Raw genomic sequence first — 21,140 nt, forward strand, 5'->3', positions numbered from 1 at the left:
GAACAGTCTGAAAAGATAAATAACTCCCCCCCAAAAAATGTTGATCTAGTTATGGATGACAAGATTTATGAGAGTATGGAGCCATATATCTCATTCAATGTTTTATCCCCAGAACTAATTATTGATAAAAGATGGACTCTGTCTAGCTGAATGAATGATTAACCCCAAGCTTTGAGGCAGATGTCAAAGAGAAAGGCCATGCCCTGCCATCGCATTCATCCCATCAAAACACTGGTCTAGAAGGTCCACAGTCTGAATGATTACGGCAATTCCTGTGATTTAGATTTTGAAAACCTCTGGTCCTATATCTTCAATTTCTGCCCTTTAACATCTAGAACAAATTCAGAGATTCTGGAGTTGGTTAGAATTGCTATTTCTAGAGGGGGTTTTAATTAATTCAATCAACAAATACTTATTGAGTACCTAGGAGATATTAGCTATAAGTTTAGATGTACAAATAATAGTAGCTATAAAAAGATAAAAATTATGTGTTCATGGAAGACACATTCTAGTGGAATAAACAGGTATAATATCAAAATTAATAAATGAAATATATAGGACATTAGAAGGTCATAAATGCTCAGTCAAGAATAGAGCAGAAAGGGGGGCGTCTGGGTGGCTCCGTCGTTTAAGCATCTGCCTTTGGCTCAGGTCATGGCCCCAGGTCCTGGGATCGAGTCCCACATTGGGCTCTCTGCTCAGTGGGAAGCCTGCTTCTCCCTCTCCCACTCCCCCTGCTCATGTTCCCTCTCTCACTGTCTCTGTCAAATAAATAAAATCTAAAAAAAAAAAAAAAGAATAAAGCAGAAAGGATTTAAGGGTGAAAATAAACCCACCCCCGCCTCTCTTCCCTTTTCTCCTCCCCACTATAACCAAATTCATGCAGGTAAGGTGCAATTCTCTTTACTACCTTCTAGAAAACCAAACGAGGGAAAAATATAATTTAAAATTTTAAGTCATTAAACAAGAGAAGAGGGGAAAAAGTCACCCCCAAATATGTTGGAACTGGTTTAGGATCAAAAGCCCAGCTTTGGAGCACTGGCATGCACCCATACCAACTGGGTGATTGCTGAAAAAGTGAAACAGGTAACCAAAGGGTTAATGGGACTAATAAGTGCAACTGTAACTTTTTACCCAAATCTGCTTGTTCTCGAACACAGCCTGCAGCCATGTTTCCACAGATGACATTCCTAGGCACCATGATAACAAAACATTGATTCAGTTGTTTTGCAGAGACTCAAGGCTTCATTAAGAAACTGGCCAGAACTGGTCAGGACCACTGGCCATCTCTTCGAGCATACGCCTGAGTCCACTGGATGAACTTTCGACACAGAACAGCCTAAAACTCAACCCTTAGATCATGCTAAGGATGCCAATGACAATGCAGGCAGAAGAGCCACGCGGGCGCAGAAAACAAGTGCAACCCTCCCCTACTTATTATCTGATTCTGAAGTCATGTAGCTCCTCTCCCCTATACCCAGGCACACCCCACTCTCTCCTTTTTTCTTTGCCTTTAAGTATCCCTGAGTTTCCCTGTTTTGGGGAGGCAGATTTGCAGCTTGCCCTCCTGTCTCCTTGCTTGGCTGCCTCTTGAATCAACCCTTTCCTTGCTGCATATTTGATGTCTCAGTGATTGGCTTTGCTGTGCATTGGGCAAGCGAACTTGGATTTATTTACAAAAGGAGGCTTCCCAGGGTCCGCCTGGCAGCTGACGGGGACATGTGGGAAATCCCCTTGTGGAGATGAGCCCATCCCCTTCTCCAGGAGACTAGGGGTCTCTGCCATTCCAACTTCAGGTCTTCTTATTAAGCTACAGGGGAAAAGAGATGAAGTAAAGGAGTTTACTCTTGTCTGTGCCAACCATTTGGTGCACACTCAGTAGCTGCAAACATCTGATGAAGGAGCTACCTGTGGAAAAGGAAACACCAGGCGTGGAGCCCACGCCCTGCAGCGGGATCCTACACCACAGTGTCATTGGGAACAGCCACCGTGTGTCTTTACTAGACCAAGGGGCATGGTCACCCCATGGGGGAAGACACTAGCCCACTTCTACTGTGGTGCTAAGGCTTTGGCATCAATGACAGGGGCCCATAGGGTGGTGGCAACCCCAAATCCCCAGGGGATGAGTCCCCAGATTTGGAGGGGTACTTCCAACAGTGACCTCAAACAAGCCACCTAAATTCTGTTTCCTGCTCTGGAAGAGGGGCCAGCACCAGGGGCTGCATCCACCTTCCACAGGTATTTGGACAGGCTCTTGGCAAGTGCACATGGCACATGGCCTAAATCCGAGCTTTTGTCTTGTTGGGATGTTTATCCTACTTCTGCTGGAATGAGAGAAGGAGATGGAGAAGACTGAACTGAACTCAGCTGAAAAACATTTACTCAGCCATGTAAGTGCTAAGAACAAGAATACCACTGAGGAGCAGAGGAGGGCAAAAAAGGCAAAAATCCACTTTTAAAATGCCTAGAGCCTGTCACTGCTGAGAACAGCAAGGCCCCTCTTGCAGACGTCCATTACCTGCCACATGAGGGCTGGGGAGGCCAAGCCTCTCCACGGGGCAGCTCAGTGGCCCCTTTTTGCATCAGCGCATCCTGGGGTATTATCATGTTGGTAGTTGGTTAGCACTGATAATTCGGGGAGAGGGACAGCCGTTTACAAAGCAGAGACAGATTTTCTCATCTCCACTTTGAGATCTTGCCCAGAAATGGGGTTGGGGACATGCAGTGATTCACTGAGCAGGGTCCTGGGTGAAAACAAAGAAAAGGACTTTCTATTTTTAACCAACGACCATCCTCAAATCTTGGTAAACAAACAAACAGAGGGGATATTTTGGGGGGGGGGAAGAGTTTGAGAGAGAAAGATCACTTAGCAGCCTTTCATAAAAGGCAGGAGTCTTCCTCTAATCCTTGTATAGAGCTATAGGAAAACAAAAAACATAACTTTAGGAATATACATGTAAACACCTGATCTTTATCATATACACTCCAGCTGACAGCTACAAAAAATCCACCCAAACTCCTTTATTTTTTTTTTTTTTAAGATTTTAGGGCACCTAGGTGATTCAGTTTGTTAAGTGTCTGCCTTCAGCTCAGGTCATGATCCCAGGGTCCTGGGATCAAGCCTCGCATAAGGCTCCCTGCTTAGTGGGGAGCCTGCTTCTCCCTCTCCCTCTGCAGCTCCCCCTCCTTGTGCTCTATCAAATAAATAAGATCTTTAAAAAAAGATCTTATTTATTTGACAGAGAGAGAGAGCACATATGTGAGCAGGGTTGGAGGGGCAGAGAGAATATCTGAAACTGTGAGCGCAGAGCCCAACGTGGGGCCATGGGGCTTGATCCCATAACCAGAGATCATGACCTGAGCCTTAACCAAGACAGAAGTTTAACCAACTCAGCCACCCAGGCGCCCCTCCCTAAATTCCTTTAAACTGCAGTTGAAGCTTAGAGCCAATGCCTCCAGCAGATGTTAGGGCAAGGTCTATACCTGGACTACTGCTCTCCTGTGCCTCCGTCCTCTAGGAGTCCACTGGGGGGAACAATGTTCCATTGTCAGATTTTAAGACTCTGGAGAAACACAGCAAAGGGTTTGTTGATGCCAGCAAAACCTCTAGAACCCTGCAAATATGAGGTTTGTTTTCCAAAGGGCCCCAAGCAGTCATCAGGGCTCCCGGCCTTTACAGCTCCCTGCCATTTTTTATTCCTAACCAAATGAACAGTGTCCCTCCCATGTCTTTCAGGGAGGAGGCGGGGGCTTCACAGTGAGAACCGAGGGGCACACCCCACTCCATTGTGCATGCAACATGCATGACACATGCAACATGTGTGACACTGATGTTTTTCATCGGTGCTGCTTTTTCCAGGATGAAAGTGCTCGGGAGCACAAACTCTGCACATGCGCAAAATGACACTTGGGTACCAAAAGGGCAGCTTATTACTCACTCATTCAACAAACTATAACTCTTGGGATATGTTTTAACGAGCCAGCCAGAGAACTGCTCTCTTAAGGACTGCTCTATTCTCGTTGGAAACGATTACGATCATTCAGCGACAACTGTTACTATCATCATCATTGGGAGTGATAATCCTTCCGTCACTCTTCTACGGAAAGGACAACCAGCAGCTTCTAAGATGCTACTGGCACTGTGTTGTCTCTACTTCCAAAGCAGAGAGGGTGTGGTTTTTTTTTCATTGTATTTAATTCATCTTCCTCCTGTTATAGTTCTCTTGGGTTGGAAGCATACACACAGGCTCACCCACACATGCATGCACTGAGAACTTCGCAGGGGATCCTGGATCGCGCAGTCACTGTCTCACAAACACGTTCTCAGAATCCTCTGGCTGGCTGTGCTGTTCAGGAGAAGCTCTAATAAGGACTTTGAGGTCCGACACTTCTAACCTCAAGTTCAGCATTTGGACAAATTGCTATGGCCAAACTGAAAACTCTCAGCTTCCATTTCCTCCTCTGTAAAATGGGGATAATAATGGAACCAATTGCCTAGAGTAGAGATCAGCGAACTATCTCTGTAAGGGACCAGAGAGTAAATACTTTTGACTTTACAGTCCTCAAGGTCTCTGTCTCAACTACTACACTTAGCTGGTGGTAGTGCAAAAGCAACCACAGACAAGACATAGGGCATGGCTGTGTTCCAATAGGACATGGAAATCTCATTTCATATCATCTGCATACCTCACAAAATCTTGTCTTTTGTTTTTCTTCCTCCTATCCATTTAAAACTAGGACACCTACTTCTAGCCTATAGGCCATACAAAAACAGATAGACGGTAGGCTGCTTTTGGCCCAGGGGCCATAGTTCACTGACCCCTGATATAGAGCCAATGATGAAGATGAAATGAGTTAATGACTTAAAGCACCCAGCAGACTGCCTGAGACCTAAGTACTCAACCCATAGGAGTTGTTCCTACTCTAGAAGGCAAAAAAGAAACTGATGGGGATGAGGGAGAGCCCTTCGACTTGACCTAGCCCTATAGAAGCAGACCTCAGAGATATTGTGGAGTCGGTCCTAGACCATCACAATAAAGCATGTATCTCAATAAAGCAAGTCAAATGAATTTTTTGGTTTCCCATTTTGCTCCCTGAGCGTAGGGTACAATGACCTGAGAATTTTAGCCAAAAAAAAAAAAAAAAAGAAAAGAAAGTTAGCAAAAGTACATGAAACTGAGGACAGGAGATCCGGGTGCCTGCTTGCTACAGATGTTGTATAACTACACCCTCAGGGGTCATGTTGGTAGGTGTGACTCAACTAGTAATAATGATAATTATAACAGCCAAATTCAATTGCTTATGTAACTTCATCCTACGACTTTATACTATAAAATCGCATCCAAAAATGAGGCATTAGAAAGGTTTTCCAACCAAAGGGAAACATGAATAAACTACCCACTTGACCCATATTTGAATCACCTCCAGTGCTCATACACCAAGCATGGAATCTCTCGGTCCATTGCGGTTATCATTCAGACATTTAGACTACCAACACAACCTGTAGTTTTGAATCACGTGGTCCATCATGAAACAACATGGGTGCTCCTGAAGGGAGCCCCTAGGAGTGTACCCCAACTACATATGGGAGATGCTCTTTTCCTTCTGTTTTCTTCAATATCCCATCACACTCCTTCCAACCAGGAAGAGTGTTGGGTCCCCCCTGAAGCCCAAGAACCCACCATAGTACCCAATCAAAAAGACATCAGTGTTGCCACCAACCTTAACATAAGGAAAAGGGTAAAAAGTATAAATCTGGGGCTTATCAAATGTGCATGCCATTTAGAATTGCACCCCATAAAGTTCAGGGTTTTTCGGTCATTACCTATCGTTACCGTTAATTTTTTCCATATTGGAAAAACAAAAAGAATGCAACATGGAAACCATTTATAGATCTGAACTGCATGGACTTTCTGATACAAGGTTTAAACATGGAAATTTTCGATGAAACAGTTGTACCTGGAAGAAAAAGAGATGCCTTGCCAAACCTACTGAGTTATCGCTAAAGTAATAGAAGGTGGCTTCCAAAGCTGGAAAGAAGCAATGGAATGAGGCAAACTAGAAAGAATGAAACCAGCCAAAACTAAACCACAACAGCTGGGGACTTACAGTTACTTGATCTATGCAATGGGCTTTGGTCAGTTGTGTGTTTTGATTTGTTTTTAAAGAACATGGTAGTTAAACTTCTTTTACCTACTCCCTAAAAGGAACATTCTGATTCTAGTACACTAGCATTGACTGGGAACGGATTACATGCACAGCCCCGTCCTAAGTCATGGGCCAGGGGGAAAAATCTTCCAAACTAAACACTGGAGATAGGACTAGACAAGTATATGAGTGAGGTCAATGGGACAGGCTGCCCCAACAGGTCAGAGATGGGGTTACTATCACTATGGGGGCTTGGAGAAGTAAAATGCGTAAAGTTTTACTATCAGAACGCAAACACTGAATCATGGAACACTACATCAAAAACTAATCATATACTGTATGATGACTAACGTAACAGAATAAAATAAAAAAAAAATCTGTTTCCCTTCCAAAAAAAAAAAAAAAAAGCATATGATCAAGTTCCACAAAAAAAGAACATATACACAAAGCAAAGAAATGAGCCACAAAGCAAAGGAATGAAGGTAACCAAAAGAATAAACAGAAATAGGGCGCCTGGGTGGCTCAGTTGGTTAAGCGACTGCCTTCGGCTCAGGTCATGATCCTGGAGTCCTGGGATCGGGTCCCGCATCGGGCTCCCTGCTCGGCGGGGAGTCTGCTTCTCCCTCTGACCCTCTCCCCTCTCATGCTCTCTCTCTATCTCATTCTCTCTCTCAAATAAATAAAATCTTTAAAAAAAAAGAATAAACAGAAATATTCAAAGATGTGGGAGATCTGAATGGAGGTCACTTGGTGCAGTGGGCTGGGTAGTGTTCCCTGGAAATTCCTACCCCCCTAGAACATCAGCATGTAACCCTATTTGGAAATAAGGTCTTTGCAGATGTGATTAACATCAAGTCATACTGGGTTAGGGTGAGCCCTAAAGCCAAGGCCTGGTATCTTTCTAAGAGAAAGAAGAGACTTGGACACAGACACAGAGAAACACAGGGAGAAGGTGATGTGAACATCAAGACAAGGATTGGAATGATATAGCCATGGGCCAAGGAAGGAATGCCAAGGACAGCCAGCAACCACTAAGAGCTGGAAGAGGCAAGAAAGGGTTCTCCCCTAGAGCCTTCGGGGGGTAGGTGGGGGGGGGGAGCATGGCCCTGCTGATACCTTGCATTCAAGGTCTAGTCTAGTCTCCACAACTGCGAGAGAAGAGATTTCTGTTGTTTAAGCCCCTCAGCATGGGTAGTTTTGTTATGGCGGCCCTTGAGGAAACTAATCCCTCAGCAAAAGGAGTCCTTGGAAGAACAAAAGCAGTGGAAGGCAGGCATCCTAACTGGCCTCATGAATAGGTAGGGGACCCGTGGCTTTTCTCCTTCTGTTCCTTACACCGGAGCAAAAGCCAGGTTCCTGGTACGCTCCCCGTATCCTACAGAAGATATGTTCTCCATTGATGAAATTTCTCAGCAGCAAGGGGACTGTTCATTAGATTAGCTTCAAGCGGTGCTGGAAAGCAAAGGGAAGCCACATAAACACGTTTCACAAATAGCACCATCAGAGACAGAAATTATGGGCCACCCCAGGCTTCCAGGCGGAGCCATCAGAACTTTAGGGGGGGGAGCACTACAAACGCCAGCCAGCAACTTGACCCAATGGTGCTCTATGGCTGAGTTGCACCATGTATTATGCAGAAGCTGGGGTCCTCTCCACCCTGATTTGCAAGCCGAAGCCATCTTCAAGCGCCCCTGTCCCTTCAGGGTGCTTGGCAGCATCAGTGTCTGATAAATAGAGCAAGAAGCTGATCTTAACTACCCTGCTGGGCTAATCAGGTACCAGCCAGGATTAAGCAGAAAACCTCTCTGGAAGTGGGTCTTCTTTCATCTAGGTCTGTATTTTTATAGTACATTCTTAATGTATAATGCACTTTGATTTCTCCCTTCCTCTCTCCCCTACTTTCCCTCTCCCTCTCTTTCTCAGTTTTGACATAAATCTTTCTCTCCTGGGGCGCTTGGGTGGCTCAGTAGGTTAAGCGTCTGCCTTCGGCTCAGGTCATGGGATCGAGTCCCACATCGGGCTCCCTGCTCCGTGGGGAGCCAGCTTCTCCTCTGCCTCTCCCTCTCTCTGTCTCTCATGAATAAAATCTTTTAAAAAAAAGCTCTCTCTCCTTTTGTTTTCTCTTTATTACCAAGTGATCTAGGAAAATATTCTCATTGTGAAAGATCTGAGTAAAATATGACTACATAATAAAATATAACCATATAATATAATAAATGTAATGTGTGTTCTCACCTCCGTCTCCCCTACTCCCTTCCCCTGAGGGAACCAGTTAGTACACATCTTTGCAACCATCCTCTGCACTAAAATAATCTATTTTCATATATATGGATCATCTGATATGTGAAACTTTTACTTGCTTTCTTAACTCCAGGATACATCTAAAATCTTTCAGTGTCAATACTATATAGCTCTGCCTTGTTCCTTTTAATGACTGTATGTAGCCCACATAATTTAGCCCTGCCAGAATTAGAGGCTTTTTATTTCTTCCAATTCTCAGTGTTATAAGCAATGCTGCAATATATACCTTGCATAATATAAACCTGTGCTTGGATAAATTTCACTTTTTTTCCTTTCTTTTTAATTTTATTATGTTATGTTAATCACCATATATTATATCATTAGTTTTTGTGTTATACGCAAACAATGAATCATGGAACATTCACTTTCAAACTAAATACATGCTATGCCATATAACACAATTTTTTAAAAAAGAAGTATTGTGAAACTTACAATTACAAATATCCATGTACTGGTTCTTAGTCTCTTCCATTATTAATAAACCAGGCCCTTAGCATTATTTGTCTTGACAAAAAAAAGCAAATGCAATTGATCCCTTAGAATCCCCTGATTTGAGGGTCAGCTAATAACATGAAATTTCAGGTGAAGACGATAATAAGCACAAATTGTGTGCAAACCCTAGAACACTTTGTGGAGAAATAAGTTATTTCAAAATTAATAATAATACCTCATGCAATAAGAATGTTTTCTTGAACAGTAAAAAAAAAATAGTAAAAAAAGATAATTTATCATTAAATAAAACATCTTAACTTTTTATGTTATATATAGACATACATATATATATCTCCAATATGTAGATATATATAATATGTAGATACATGTGTAGATATATATGTAAACATATGTAGACATATATCTACATATATGTCTATATATGTAGAATACCAGTCCCAATAACAAGTGAACTGCCCCTTATGAAAGAATCTTGCATTTGTCAATCATATTTCATAGTGCAAAGACAAAAAGTCTATATTTCCATATTTTAGTTGATATGCTTTATGGAAATAAAGCAGCACTCAATTCTACAATCAATGTAAACTTTGAAGTGTTTTCCTAAATTAAGTTTTATTCACAAAAATATTTCCAATAATAGTTTAGGGTAATTCAAGGATATTTGGGAAAATGGCTGCAGAGATATATTAGTATAAATAACCTATAAATGTCTGTCACTTTTATGTCAGAATAATGTATGAATGAACAAACTAAGAATAGGACTGACTTGTAGGTGAAACCAGACCTATGAGAAACCAAGATAGGGTTTCTAATAATCCAGTAATAGAGCTCGTAGGAAATATTTCAGGCAAATCTCTATTGTCCATTCTTAATATGTCCACCTTTACACATTCACCGCAGTTCTTCATTCAAATTTACTGATAGCACCTACCGCCCTTGGCTTAATCATTTGCACTGATAGAAAAATATTTTATCAACCATTTATTAACCAGGCCTTATATGTAAATACTTACATTGCTGACATTTCTTTTTCCTCCTCTAACATTTCTTGTTGTCTATTTATTCTTACTTAGATTGCAAACATAAAATTATTTTAAAATTATTTTTGTTTTTGAAACTTTAAGGGGCTTTGGAGACCATCAAAACCTCATAATATCCAAAAGAGGAAAAAAAAAAGTGTTTTTTTTAAAGATCTATTTATTTATTTGAGAGAGAGAGAGAGAGAGAGCAGGAGCACAAGCAAAGGGAGGAGCAGAGCGAGAGGGAGAGAGAGAATCTCAAGCAGGATTCAGCCCCAGCATGAGCCAGACATGGGGCTCAATCTCACAACCCTGAGATCATGACTTGAGCGGAAACCAAGAGTCTATGTCTGTCTCTTAACCGACTGAGCCACCACAGGTGCCCCGAAAAAAAGTGTTTTGCCCAACTTTCACACAAATAAACTGCAACTAGGAGCCCTTTGAAACTGAAACACCTAAGCTCCTCTTGTTGTTAAACTGTGTATTTCCTAAGGGCCTATAACATGGTTCATGGCTTTGGTCTCATAAATGTTTACAGAGCACAAGTGAAATAAGTAATGAAGAAGGAAGGAAAAAAGAAATGGAAGAAGGAAAGGGAGAAAAAATGAAAGGAGGGAAGCAGAGAAGGATGGAAGAATGGGTTGAGAAAATATAACTTATAAAAGATAATACCAAAGGGAATCTGATAAATTATAAGAATGAGGTCAGGATGGGAAAAACGGACCATTTTCTACCTCATTCCAATTCAGATATGGCTAAATCTTCATTTTTACCTGGATTACACAGATATACTTAATTGTATGTGTATGTACGTACTTTTTTTTTTTTCCATTCAGAACGTGCCCTCTTTAATACCCATCACCAGGCTAACCCATCCCCCCACCCCCTCCCCTCTAGAACCCTCAGTTTGTTTCTCAGAGTCCATCGTCTCTCATGGTTCCTCTCTCCCTCCGATTCCCCACCTTCATTTTTCCCTTCCTACTATCTTCTTTTTCTTAAATTTCACTTTCAATAGATTCATAGACATGAGCTTGTTGGATCGAGAGACATAGGCATTTTTTTAAAAACACATCTACACTTTTACTTCTGATTTATACTTTGTTTCCTAAACACTTTCTCTGAATTCACCAATCTCATAAATTCTGATGTTGAATATTGTTAATCATTCTAAACTAACCCATGAAGCATATAATTGCACAGTGCAAAATTAAATTTCAAAATCTCACATATAAAGTAGGTTATTCTACATGGAGAAAAAGTTAAAACTAATAAGATGAGTCCAAATGAGCGATGGCTGGTAACTTTAGAGAGAATTTAAATTCAACAACAAAAATGTAATCATATCATCTCAAACATAAGTTTTATATTACCTTCCAGCTACTTTTTTGAGCACTTCAACAAAAATGCAAGAACTAAAAAGAATCCAAAGGTTAAATTACCATCCTTTTGTTACCGTTCTTCAATTATACCCAGCAGATTGTCTGCCCTTAGCATGTGAAGGGACACAGGCATTTTTACTTTAGAAAAACAAATTTCCCTCCCAAATGGCTCAACACTGCCCAAATCATGTAGCCTACCTGCATTTTAACCTAGTCGACAAGGACTCAATTATTATAGCTCATATGCCTTGATTTGCTACTTAATAAAACAAGGACCCTACCCTATCATTGTTCTTTTCCACATATTTATTGGCTGTTCTGGAGCATTTTCTTTTCCAAATGAGCCTTAGAATCAGTGTGTTAAATGCCATAAAGAATCCCACTGACATTTTTATTTGAAAATTATTTGAATGTATATATTAATTTGTAAAAAATTGACTTTAACAATATTAAATGAAAACATAAGAAGTCTCCATTTATTGAAGTCTTTTTAATCTACAGTAACTCCACAGTATAATTTCATAGTTTTGCACATTTCTTGTTATATTTGAGAAATTTGTTTTTACTTGTTATTTCTATTGTAGGTGATAGCCCTTTCTTCCATTACATTTCAGAAATAGTTGCTGCTTGTGTATAAGTATCATTTTAGGATATTAATCTTGCATCCAAGGATAAAAGCCATTACTAACTGTGGGTAAGGGGCGGGGAAGGAAGGCAAGTAGAGAGCTTGGAGAGACCCAGAGAGGACAAAACCACATTTAAAATGCTATCTGAAGCTATGAAAGGGCAACCAGCACCCCTCAACACCCTAGCTTGGCTGAACAGAGTGAAGCATACAAGCAAGACAAAGAAATCCCAGAACAGTTTGGGGAAGTGTTCTGTTAGGACTTTGGAGAACACAGAAGAAATGGCCCCACACTGTGTTTAAGCAGAGAAGGAGCCTTACTTAGGGTACATAAGTTTTCCCAAGGCTGAAGCAGGGCACAAAAGGGGCTGAGCAGCGCTGAGAGCCAACAAGTGAAAGACACCTAGAATGGGGACCACCAGGGGGCACAGTCTGCAGACCCGCAGGGCAAGACAAGGAGCAGAGGTCCCAGCAGCACGTGTCAGTGCATACTGAAAGGCCAGGTGGGACCAGTGACTTCCAGAGAGGATATAGTGGGGAAAAGACGTCAGCAACCAAAAGCCAAATCGCCTAAGACCGGCCAGAGGAAGACTCAGAGGACCAGGCACAAGAGAGACATCATTTTTGCTGCCATAATGGTACAGAAGCGTCCCCTGCCTCAAGAGGCCATTCCTGGAATGGAGAAGGAGGAAAAGCTCTTGGTGTGGGAAAAATACCCCAACATATAAGTATGCACTTTCAAGGGTTCATGTTTAAACAATGAATTCACTGAGTAATTTCCTGAAAAAGATCAAATTCTAAACTGGCAGATCTTGAATTATCCTAAAGTGCCAAGATTGAACTTTTTTGCCCCCAGAGGAAAGAAGCTCACAGAAAACTGAATTCAGTCATGGGGAAATAATGTCACACTTATGCACATCTGAGTTATAATGTGCAACATTTTTAAACCTCTTCACGCTAATACAGTTTGTGTGGTTACACAGATCCTGCAAGACATGAAATTTTTGTTCTTTTGATGTGTGCCAGTACATGTAGACACACTAAGCTACATCCCACAGTTAGGGAACAAGGCTAAAAGCTATACGTTGTTAAGTGCAAACACTCACTACTCCTACATGGAAAACAAAGACTCTGAAAATCTAATATCCAACATACGCACTTCATTTAACACTTTGTTCGCAGACAACCTACTATCTGAATACTCTGAAAAGGAAAAGATCAAAGCTCAGTCCACATTTGTGCCTATAGGCATGCAATGATGGAATAGGGAGACGAGGAAGATATTCCCCTCAACACTGCCCAAATCATGTAGCTATCTGCATTTTAACCTAGTCAACAAGGAATGATAAAAAGTTTGATTTGAAGGTTCCAATTCCAGCAAGTACTGACTAATCACACCCTGCCCCACCTCTCCCACTGAATGCAGCTATAACGCACAGAGAGAATGTGTGCAGCAGCTATTTAAGGACTCTGGAAAGTAAACAATAGCAGGCAGAGTGGGAAAGGAGAATAATTCACAAGACCCCTGAACTGGTGTTGGGTTCTCCACGTTTTTCCCTCTGGTATCCCTTGGACAGAACTCAGATACTGGGAGGACATCACCATGGAGGGGGAAAGCTCCAGGAGAAGCTCCTGGTTAAAGCAAAGGGGGTTCTATAGCAACAGAGCAACAGCAAATGGGCTAGGGATTTTCTTATCTGGAAGTTTAACCTATTTTCTTTGATAATCATACAACTACTCATGTTATGTATTTCATATTGGGTGAGTTTTGGTAATTCATGGTTTTTGAGAAATGAGCCCATTTCATCTAAGCTGTCAAACTTACATATCTAGGATTGTTCTGTGGGGTCTGTAGTGATAGTCTCTTTCGTTCCTGATATTGGTAACCTGTGTCTTCTTTTTTCTTTATCGGTCTTGCTAGAGGTTCATCACTTTCTTGATATTTTCAAAGACCAAATTTACTTTTAATAATCTTCTGTATCATGTATTGACAAACATAGCAGCTTGGCTGAATTTCAGAGTTACTAAGGCTGATTTAAAAAGTCTCAAAATATTATATTCTATATCATTCCATTTATAGGACATTCTAAAAGGACACACACTATATTGACAGAACAAGTCAGGGGTTGCTAGTGCTGAGAGGCAGGGATACATGACTATAAAAGGGAATACAAGGGAGGCTTTTGGGGTGATGGATTTATTCTCTATCCTGATTGTACTGGAGGTTATACAAACCTATTTGTTAAAATTTACAGAAGTATACACCAAAATAAAGTCAATTTTACTATATGTTCATTTAAAAAATAAAATTTAAGTTCAGAGGAGAAATAAGACTTTGGTTTAAGAAGTCTTTCAGCTTTGAAATGTACACTCAAGGAGCACCTGGGTGGCTCAGTTGGCTGAACATTTGACTCTTGATTTTGGCTCAGGTCATGATCTCGAGGTCATGAGATCGAGCCCCACATTGGCTCTGTGCTCAGCACGGAGTCTGCTTGAGATGCTCTCTTTCCTTCTCCCTCTGCCCCTCCCCACAGCTGTGCTCTCTCTAAATAAAATCTTTTTAAAAATAAAATAGAATGTATACCCAATTAAGTAACTGTCCAATTAATTATTCTCTCAATTAAATATTTCTCTTCCTTAATACATTTGAAGTCACCATAAAAATAAGTTTGATTCTACCTATTTTCAACAAGATTTGGGGGAAACACTCTCACATAACATTATTGGGGATAAATTACTATAAGGTCTTAAATGGATATTTACCACTAAGAAAATATAAAATGTATACCTTTTGATCCAACAATTTCATTTCTAAAAGGAATTTCTAGTACAGATGCACTTGTAAACATGCAAGAAAGTACATACAAGTGTGTTTATCGCAGCATAATGCATAATTGCAAATTACTAGAAAATATTTTGATGTCTGTTACATATTCATGTAATTGTCAGAAAGTCAATTGGGGCACCTGGGTGGCTTAGTCAGTTGGGCACCTGCCTTTGGCTCAGGTCGTGATCCCAGAGTTCTGGGACTGAGCCCTGCCTCGGGCTCCCCGCTCAGTGGGGAGTCTGTCTCACCCTCTCCCTCTACTCCTCCCTGGCTCACGCTCTCTCTCACTCACTCACTCTCTCTTTCAAATAAATAAAATCTTTTAAAAAGTAATAAAAATTAATAAATTAAATGAAGTCAGTCATCAATCACTGATATTAAAATCTCTAAAGCTATTTAAAAAATAAGGTGAAGAAAAACAGAGATTGATCTCATTTCTGTTTATAAAAGGTCATATATATGATGGGGGCGTTTATATATACATAAGAAATTCCAGAAGGCTATATAAAATACTGTTAACAGTTATTTCTTTGGAGTGGGCCTGGAGATATATGGGGGAAGAGAAAGGAAATAGTTCAGAAGAATTTAAAATGAAAACACAGACTAAGAAAAATCCTGGACATTATTTAAAACCTGTTTTAATATATGAGGTGTGAATGTCTATGTGAGGTAATGGATGTTAACTAATCTTACTATGGTGATCATTTTTGCAATATATACATATATTAAATTATTATGTTACATATCTTAAACTTATATAATGTTATATGCCAATTATATCTCATTAAAAAGGGAAAATTTTTAAACAAGTAAAATAAATAAAAATTAACTATCTTTAAAAATCCTAATAAGATAATAATGTCTTTGTAGAGTGTTTGTTAATCAGGGCAGCTGACCTTCAGCCAACCCTGGAAAATACCATTCCTGAGAACACCCATAGTTAAAGAGATCTTAATAGGGACAGGGTAAAGAACCTGAAAGTCTGCCATCAAACCATTCCTCAAAAAAATTTTGCCCTCATTGGCTACTCAAAGACAATCACAGGATTAAAGTTATACACATACCCAAGAAGAAAGTTGCCTGGAACACCTGCAACCAGATCCTTTTGATAGATTCATGGATGAGTCCCAGAAGTTGAACCCAGTTTCTCTGGGTTAATAATATACAAGTCCTAGTTTAACATTTTTTTGAATTTATGGTAAAGTTAATATTTCCAGGATATACATATAAGAATACAGAAAGTGTTGATACTAAAAGACGCCATCATCAACAACAAAACTAGATTTGTGATCTTGGGAAAATTACACGATTTCTTATTTAGTAATGTCCTCAAAAATACAACAGCAGACTGGGTGATAGATAAGACCTTTACCAGTTCCTAGAATCAGGGAGTCAGCTGGTCTGGTTTAGAAACTGAATTTTATAGAGTTCTTCTTTCCTGATTCAGATTTCATTTGTTATTAGATTGACATTGGCCAGCAGTCAAATGTCAATCCTTAAAACACTTTTACCAAACCTTGTAAATTTTCAATTAGTTGTTCAGATTTACTTAGCATGGAGACAAAGCTCTTAAGCAGCAAATTCTTTGCAAATTAAAAGTTGTTTCTTCTATTTAAAAAAAAGTTGTTTCTTCTATTAAGTGTTGAAAGGCATCCGACTTTAGAGATAAATTTATATTTTAAAAATATGTGTAGCCTAAGGAAAATATTGCATGGCATTTAAGAACCAAAGTCAAAGAACCGTTTACTATAAATAAGCTTCCTGGGAAATTGTTTGAACATTTTAAAACACATAAAAATATCAAAACTTAGTAGCTAAGGGATAAAAGCTAGGTATCAGCAATTTTTTAAAGACTCTTTTTCATTTAGTTATCTTAGAATCTCAAACAGATTCCCCATTGAGTAAGGAGCCCCACATGGGCTCAATCCCAGGACCTCAAGATTATAGCCTGAGCAGAAATCAAGAGTCAGATGCTTAATCTGAGTTAGCTACGCAGGTGCTCCAGGAATTTTTTTTTTCCAGACATGCTAATTCATTCTTATCCTTCATATCATTCTATATAGAGCTTCTTGATACCTCTGTCCTCCTATTTCTTCTTGGATGCTTATTCCGATTCTATTCCAGCTGCACCCCAACAAACTGACCCCTTTGGACATCGCATGTCCACTGCTGCTCCTGTTTTCGCCTCATACAACTTTCCTGTCAGCTTCCTGCATCAGCCATGGCTCCCAGCAGCCATGGGCATCAGCCTTCCCCAGAACAACCTGGCTGTCTTTCCTGCACTGATCAGACAGAGTTTGTTCCAGACAGATGGGGGAGGGAAGGAAGAGGAATGAGAAGGGACAAAGGGAAGGAGGGATCAGGGGGGAGGGAACAGGAGGGAGGAAAAAGGAGGGTTAAGGAATAGATGTACTGGTTGCGAGTTTGCCATCCATGTTCAGTTTCTTACTTTTCCCACTTAAAAACCCTGCCCAGAATAATTTCTTTGTATTTGAAAAAGGAAAGAATCCCTTGAATAATGATAAGTGACATAATATGCGCTAAACTGATTTCCGATGAGAAACTGATTTATCGCCTACATTTCAGAGCCCTGGAAAAGTTGACATGGAGGGATAAATGGATTTCAGGGCAGGCAATGAATTTCTGAAGTGCATTTCAGAAGCCCTGCTCCAAATCATAAATAAAAGCAGGCTGACTACAGCCTAGCACGGATGACCAAGACAAAACACCATGCCATCAAGGACCCGGTCAACACCCTCCTCACAACACCCAAAGTGGATGACCAGATGTTCTAAAAAGATGTTTCCCAAGGCAATTTCCCCAAGAGCTCATCAATTTAAAAAAAAAAAAAAAAAAAGGCAGTTCAGAACACAAGGGCTTGAAAACAATTACTCAGGGGGAAGAAATTATTGTAGGGAGTCTGAAGTATAGAAAAGAATAAAACAATCTTCAGTAAAGTTAGCAGCAAGAGTTTAGTTTCAAAATACACCCACTTTTCTCATCCCCGCAGGACTGCACCTTCCACCCTGAACCACTTACTAGCAACCCCCACAATCCAAAGAAACCAGGCACCTGGTGGTTATGTTTAACTGATACTTAATCATCTAATTCCAATGTTCCTGTTCGAATATGAACTCTGAAGGTAAGGTGACGGGAAGAGTGACTACAGGGAAGACGAAGTCCAGCAAAGAGAAGTCACACAGCAACCAACAGGAGAGAGAGAAGCCCCCACCCACAGATCTTCAACTCCACAGCCATTTCTTCCCTGGAAGGAGAAACTTGGTCGAGAAACAGAACCTATCTTTGGACAGTTCATAGCAAAAGTGAAACCACAGATTGACACTTACATTTCATTTGCTTGGAGATGGACTTATTAGGCTCAAGCCAGTGCTAGGGAGAAGAAAAAAAAAAAGAGAGAGAGATTATAGGTCAAATGGTTGAACCATAGGATGCATACTTAATAACTAAGAGAAATTTAATGTAGTCTTTTTCAAACAAAGTACAGTCTTGGTTCCCATAAATATTTCCTCAAGGTTCCACCTTCCAAAGATCAACACAAACAATTCCATAATGAAAATACAACAGGCAAGGTTATAAATTACTGAGAATTAACAGAGTAGTATTTGAGTCCTACTAAGAGAGAAGAACTAGGGAGAGAACATGCACTTCAGTGGGATATTCTCGTGGCTCTAGTGGACCCTAGGAGGTGGAGTTCCATTGCTCTGGGCAAGCCACAAATGGCTAAAGACTTGGACATCCACGACCTCAAAGAGTCACAGTCCAAGACAGCTTCAGCACCCCATCCCCCTGCCAGGTAGCCCCTGTCAGGTGAACAGGGGGCCAAGCCAGCATGAGCCCCATCACACAGAGGCAATTCTTCTTTTATAGTAGGGAGGAACAAGTGATAAATATCTTACTTCAGAGGATTGAGATCGTCTAGAAGAAAAACCAGCTCTATCACAAAACAAAGAAGCCCAAAGACCTGGGTAGCTCAAAATGGTGTTAGTGACAGGTATTCGAAGCAGATACATGCTGATCCCAGCAGCCACTCGCTCCACACTGTGAGTGGAGGTCATTCCAACATGCTGAGAGCCAGGCAGCTTTTGATATCCCTAACCATTGACGTTGTTGAAGCCACTCAGGGCATGTCAGGAAGCATCGCTCTATACACCTGCAGTTTTTAAAGACAATAGGAATGCCGTTGGTATCCATCAGGGAGGTCAGAGAGCCCTCACCAGGCACCCTCACGTTCAATACTAGAGAGGAAAGGAGGATGCTTACCATCCCTTGAGGCTTATACCCCATTTGTGTCATCCGCCTAAGCCTCAGACTTCTGTAATGTCCCTACCATTTGATATAAATGCATAACCATAAAGTCTAAGAAGAGCTAGCCTATGCTGAGTGCTTCCTAAATGCCAGGTGCTACTCTAAGCATTTCCATGGGCCATCACTACCACCCCATTTACAGATGAGAAATTAGGAGGCTCAGGACATTAGACAACTAGCCTAAGGTCATCCAGAGATTAAGTGGTGAAACCAGCGCACAGTGCGATTCCAGAGCACAGGCCCTCCACCTTGGCCATGTGGTCTCTCCAAAGATCAGTCTGCTCTAAAACATTATTCTCGACATTCCTTCTTTCCCCAGGAGCTGAAAAATGGAGTGGTCAAATCAAGAGTTTCCAATCCAGGGTGTCAGATCGCTACAGTCTTCTAAAGCAAGAATAGGGTATTTTTTAACCATGTCAATGTCATGAAGAGTTGGACAGAAAACCATACATTTACCTCTGATGTATTGCACAAATGGACACGGCAAGTTTCTTTGCTTCTGATCAAAATTAGGTCTGTTCATTTTGAGAACCTGGTTTTTCCTCCCTTTTTCATTTTTTTTAATTGTGGTAACATACACAACATCAAATTCACCATCCTAACCTTTTTAAGTGTACAGTTCACTGGTATTAAATGCATTCAAAGTGGTGTGCAACCATCACCACCATCCTTCTCCAGGGCACTTTCACCTTGTAAAAATGAAACTCTAGCCCTAAGTAACAGTCACTCTGCAGCCCCCTTTCTCCAGGCCTTTGGAGACCATCATTCTACTTTTGGTTATCTCCTTCTAGTCAGAAGCAATGCTTGGCATTTACACAGTTATCACTGAACAGTGGAAAAACATTAATGGGCCACTTACTAGCTGTATAACCATGTACAAAATGTTTAACCTCGCTCTCAATTTCCGCAACTATCATATGGGAATAGCAGTAATACCTACTTTGCATGGTTGTTGCAAGGATTTTAGAAGTTAATAAAAAGTTAATAAACATGAGACACTTAAACCATGCCTGGCATGTGAAAAATATCAATAAATGTTTGTTTGCTGATGCTGTTACTTAATAAGTACAGTTTAATTAGCAGACCATATCCCATGGAGGAGAATAATAAAAGGGGCCTCTGATGATTAAATTATTTTTCTAGAAATAGGATAATTTAGAACAAAGGCAGGAAAACAAATACCAACTGAGATCAATACCTACCGCTCTTGTCTCACAAAGGAGAATCACTAGTCATTTGGCCAATAAAGTCTGAAATGCATTTTCCGAGTTCTCCTTACTTGGCATCATTTGAACTCCTTAGCCCTTCTCTGCCTAACTTCAACCTGCCTTTCCTCCTCCTCTCTGCCTCCAGGGATGACAGGTACGTTCCATTTGTATATGCCCATACCAGTTAGTTGGTGGCAATCTCCCAGGGCTGTGAAGAAGGATCAAAATCGCAATGAGAACGAGGGCCATGATGGATTGGCTGTGTCTGCCATGGAGGGGTAGGGAACATGGAAGGTATGCCTGCAAAATATTTGCCATCTGTGCCCTAAATAAGTTATTTACTCTAAATGAATGACCACCTTGTCCTACCAAATACACCCTGCAGTTTCTGATGGGTTCTGACCTTCCTCCTCCCCTTGGCCTGTTCACACCCTACACCTGCCTCTCAAACCTCATGTATCTTAATTACCTACATGTACAGTGTGACCAATACATACTTTTCTACCAGGACAACTATTCTTCTGCAGTGGGATAGTCATGGGGTATAGAGCCCTGAGAAAAATAAGCCAGCATTAGTCATGTTTCAAGGATTATAGTAAATCATTTCTTTGGAGAGGGTCAAGCTCTGTTTGTGAGCATTTATTAAAATTTAAAACTCTTGACTGGCCTATGGCCCCACAATTCCCTTATTCCCCATTTTGCCCACATGAACACAGAGGAACATAACAAGGATTCTCACTGCAAGATTATATTAAATTATAAAACATTAGACTATTAATGGCCATCATCAGGAAAATGGTAAATAACCTGTCATCTGTTCATATTCTAGAGGATTCTTCAGTGTATTATAGGACG

General features: G+C 40.7%; 1 protein-coding gene across 1 annotated transcript in view; it reads right to left on the reverse strand.

Moving 5' to 3' along the window:
• FRMD3 (FERM domain containing 3) overlaps positions 1 to 21,140 on the reverse strand; it is a 296,525-nt gene that overhangs the window by 116,141 nt on the left and 159,244 nt on the right. Inside the window, exon 3 of the mRNA XM_028122279.2 lies at positions 18,099 to 18,141. Coding sequence (XP_027978080.1) covers positions 18,099 to 18,141 — 43 coding nt within the window. The remainder of the gene's footprint in view (positions 1 to 18,098; positions 18,142 to 21,140) is intronic.

Source organism: Eumetopias jubatus, unplaced genomic scaffold, assembly GCF_037043125.1.
Source record: "Eumetopias jubatus isolate StellerSeaLion01/CBP00866 unplaced genomic scaffold, mEumJub1_p1.0 scaffold_15, whole genome shotgun sequence".
In the NCBI taxonomy this organism is placed as follows: Eukaryota; Metazoa; Chordata; class Mammalia; order Carnivora; family Otariidae; genus Eumetopias; species Eumetopias jubatus.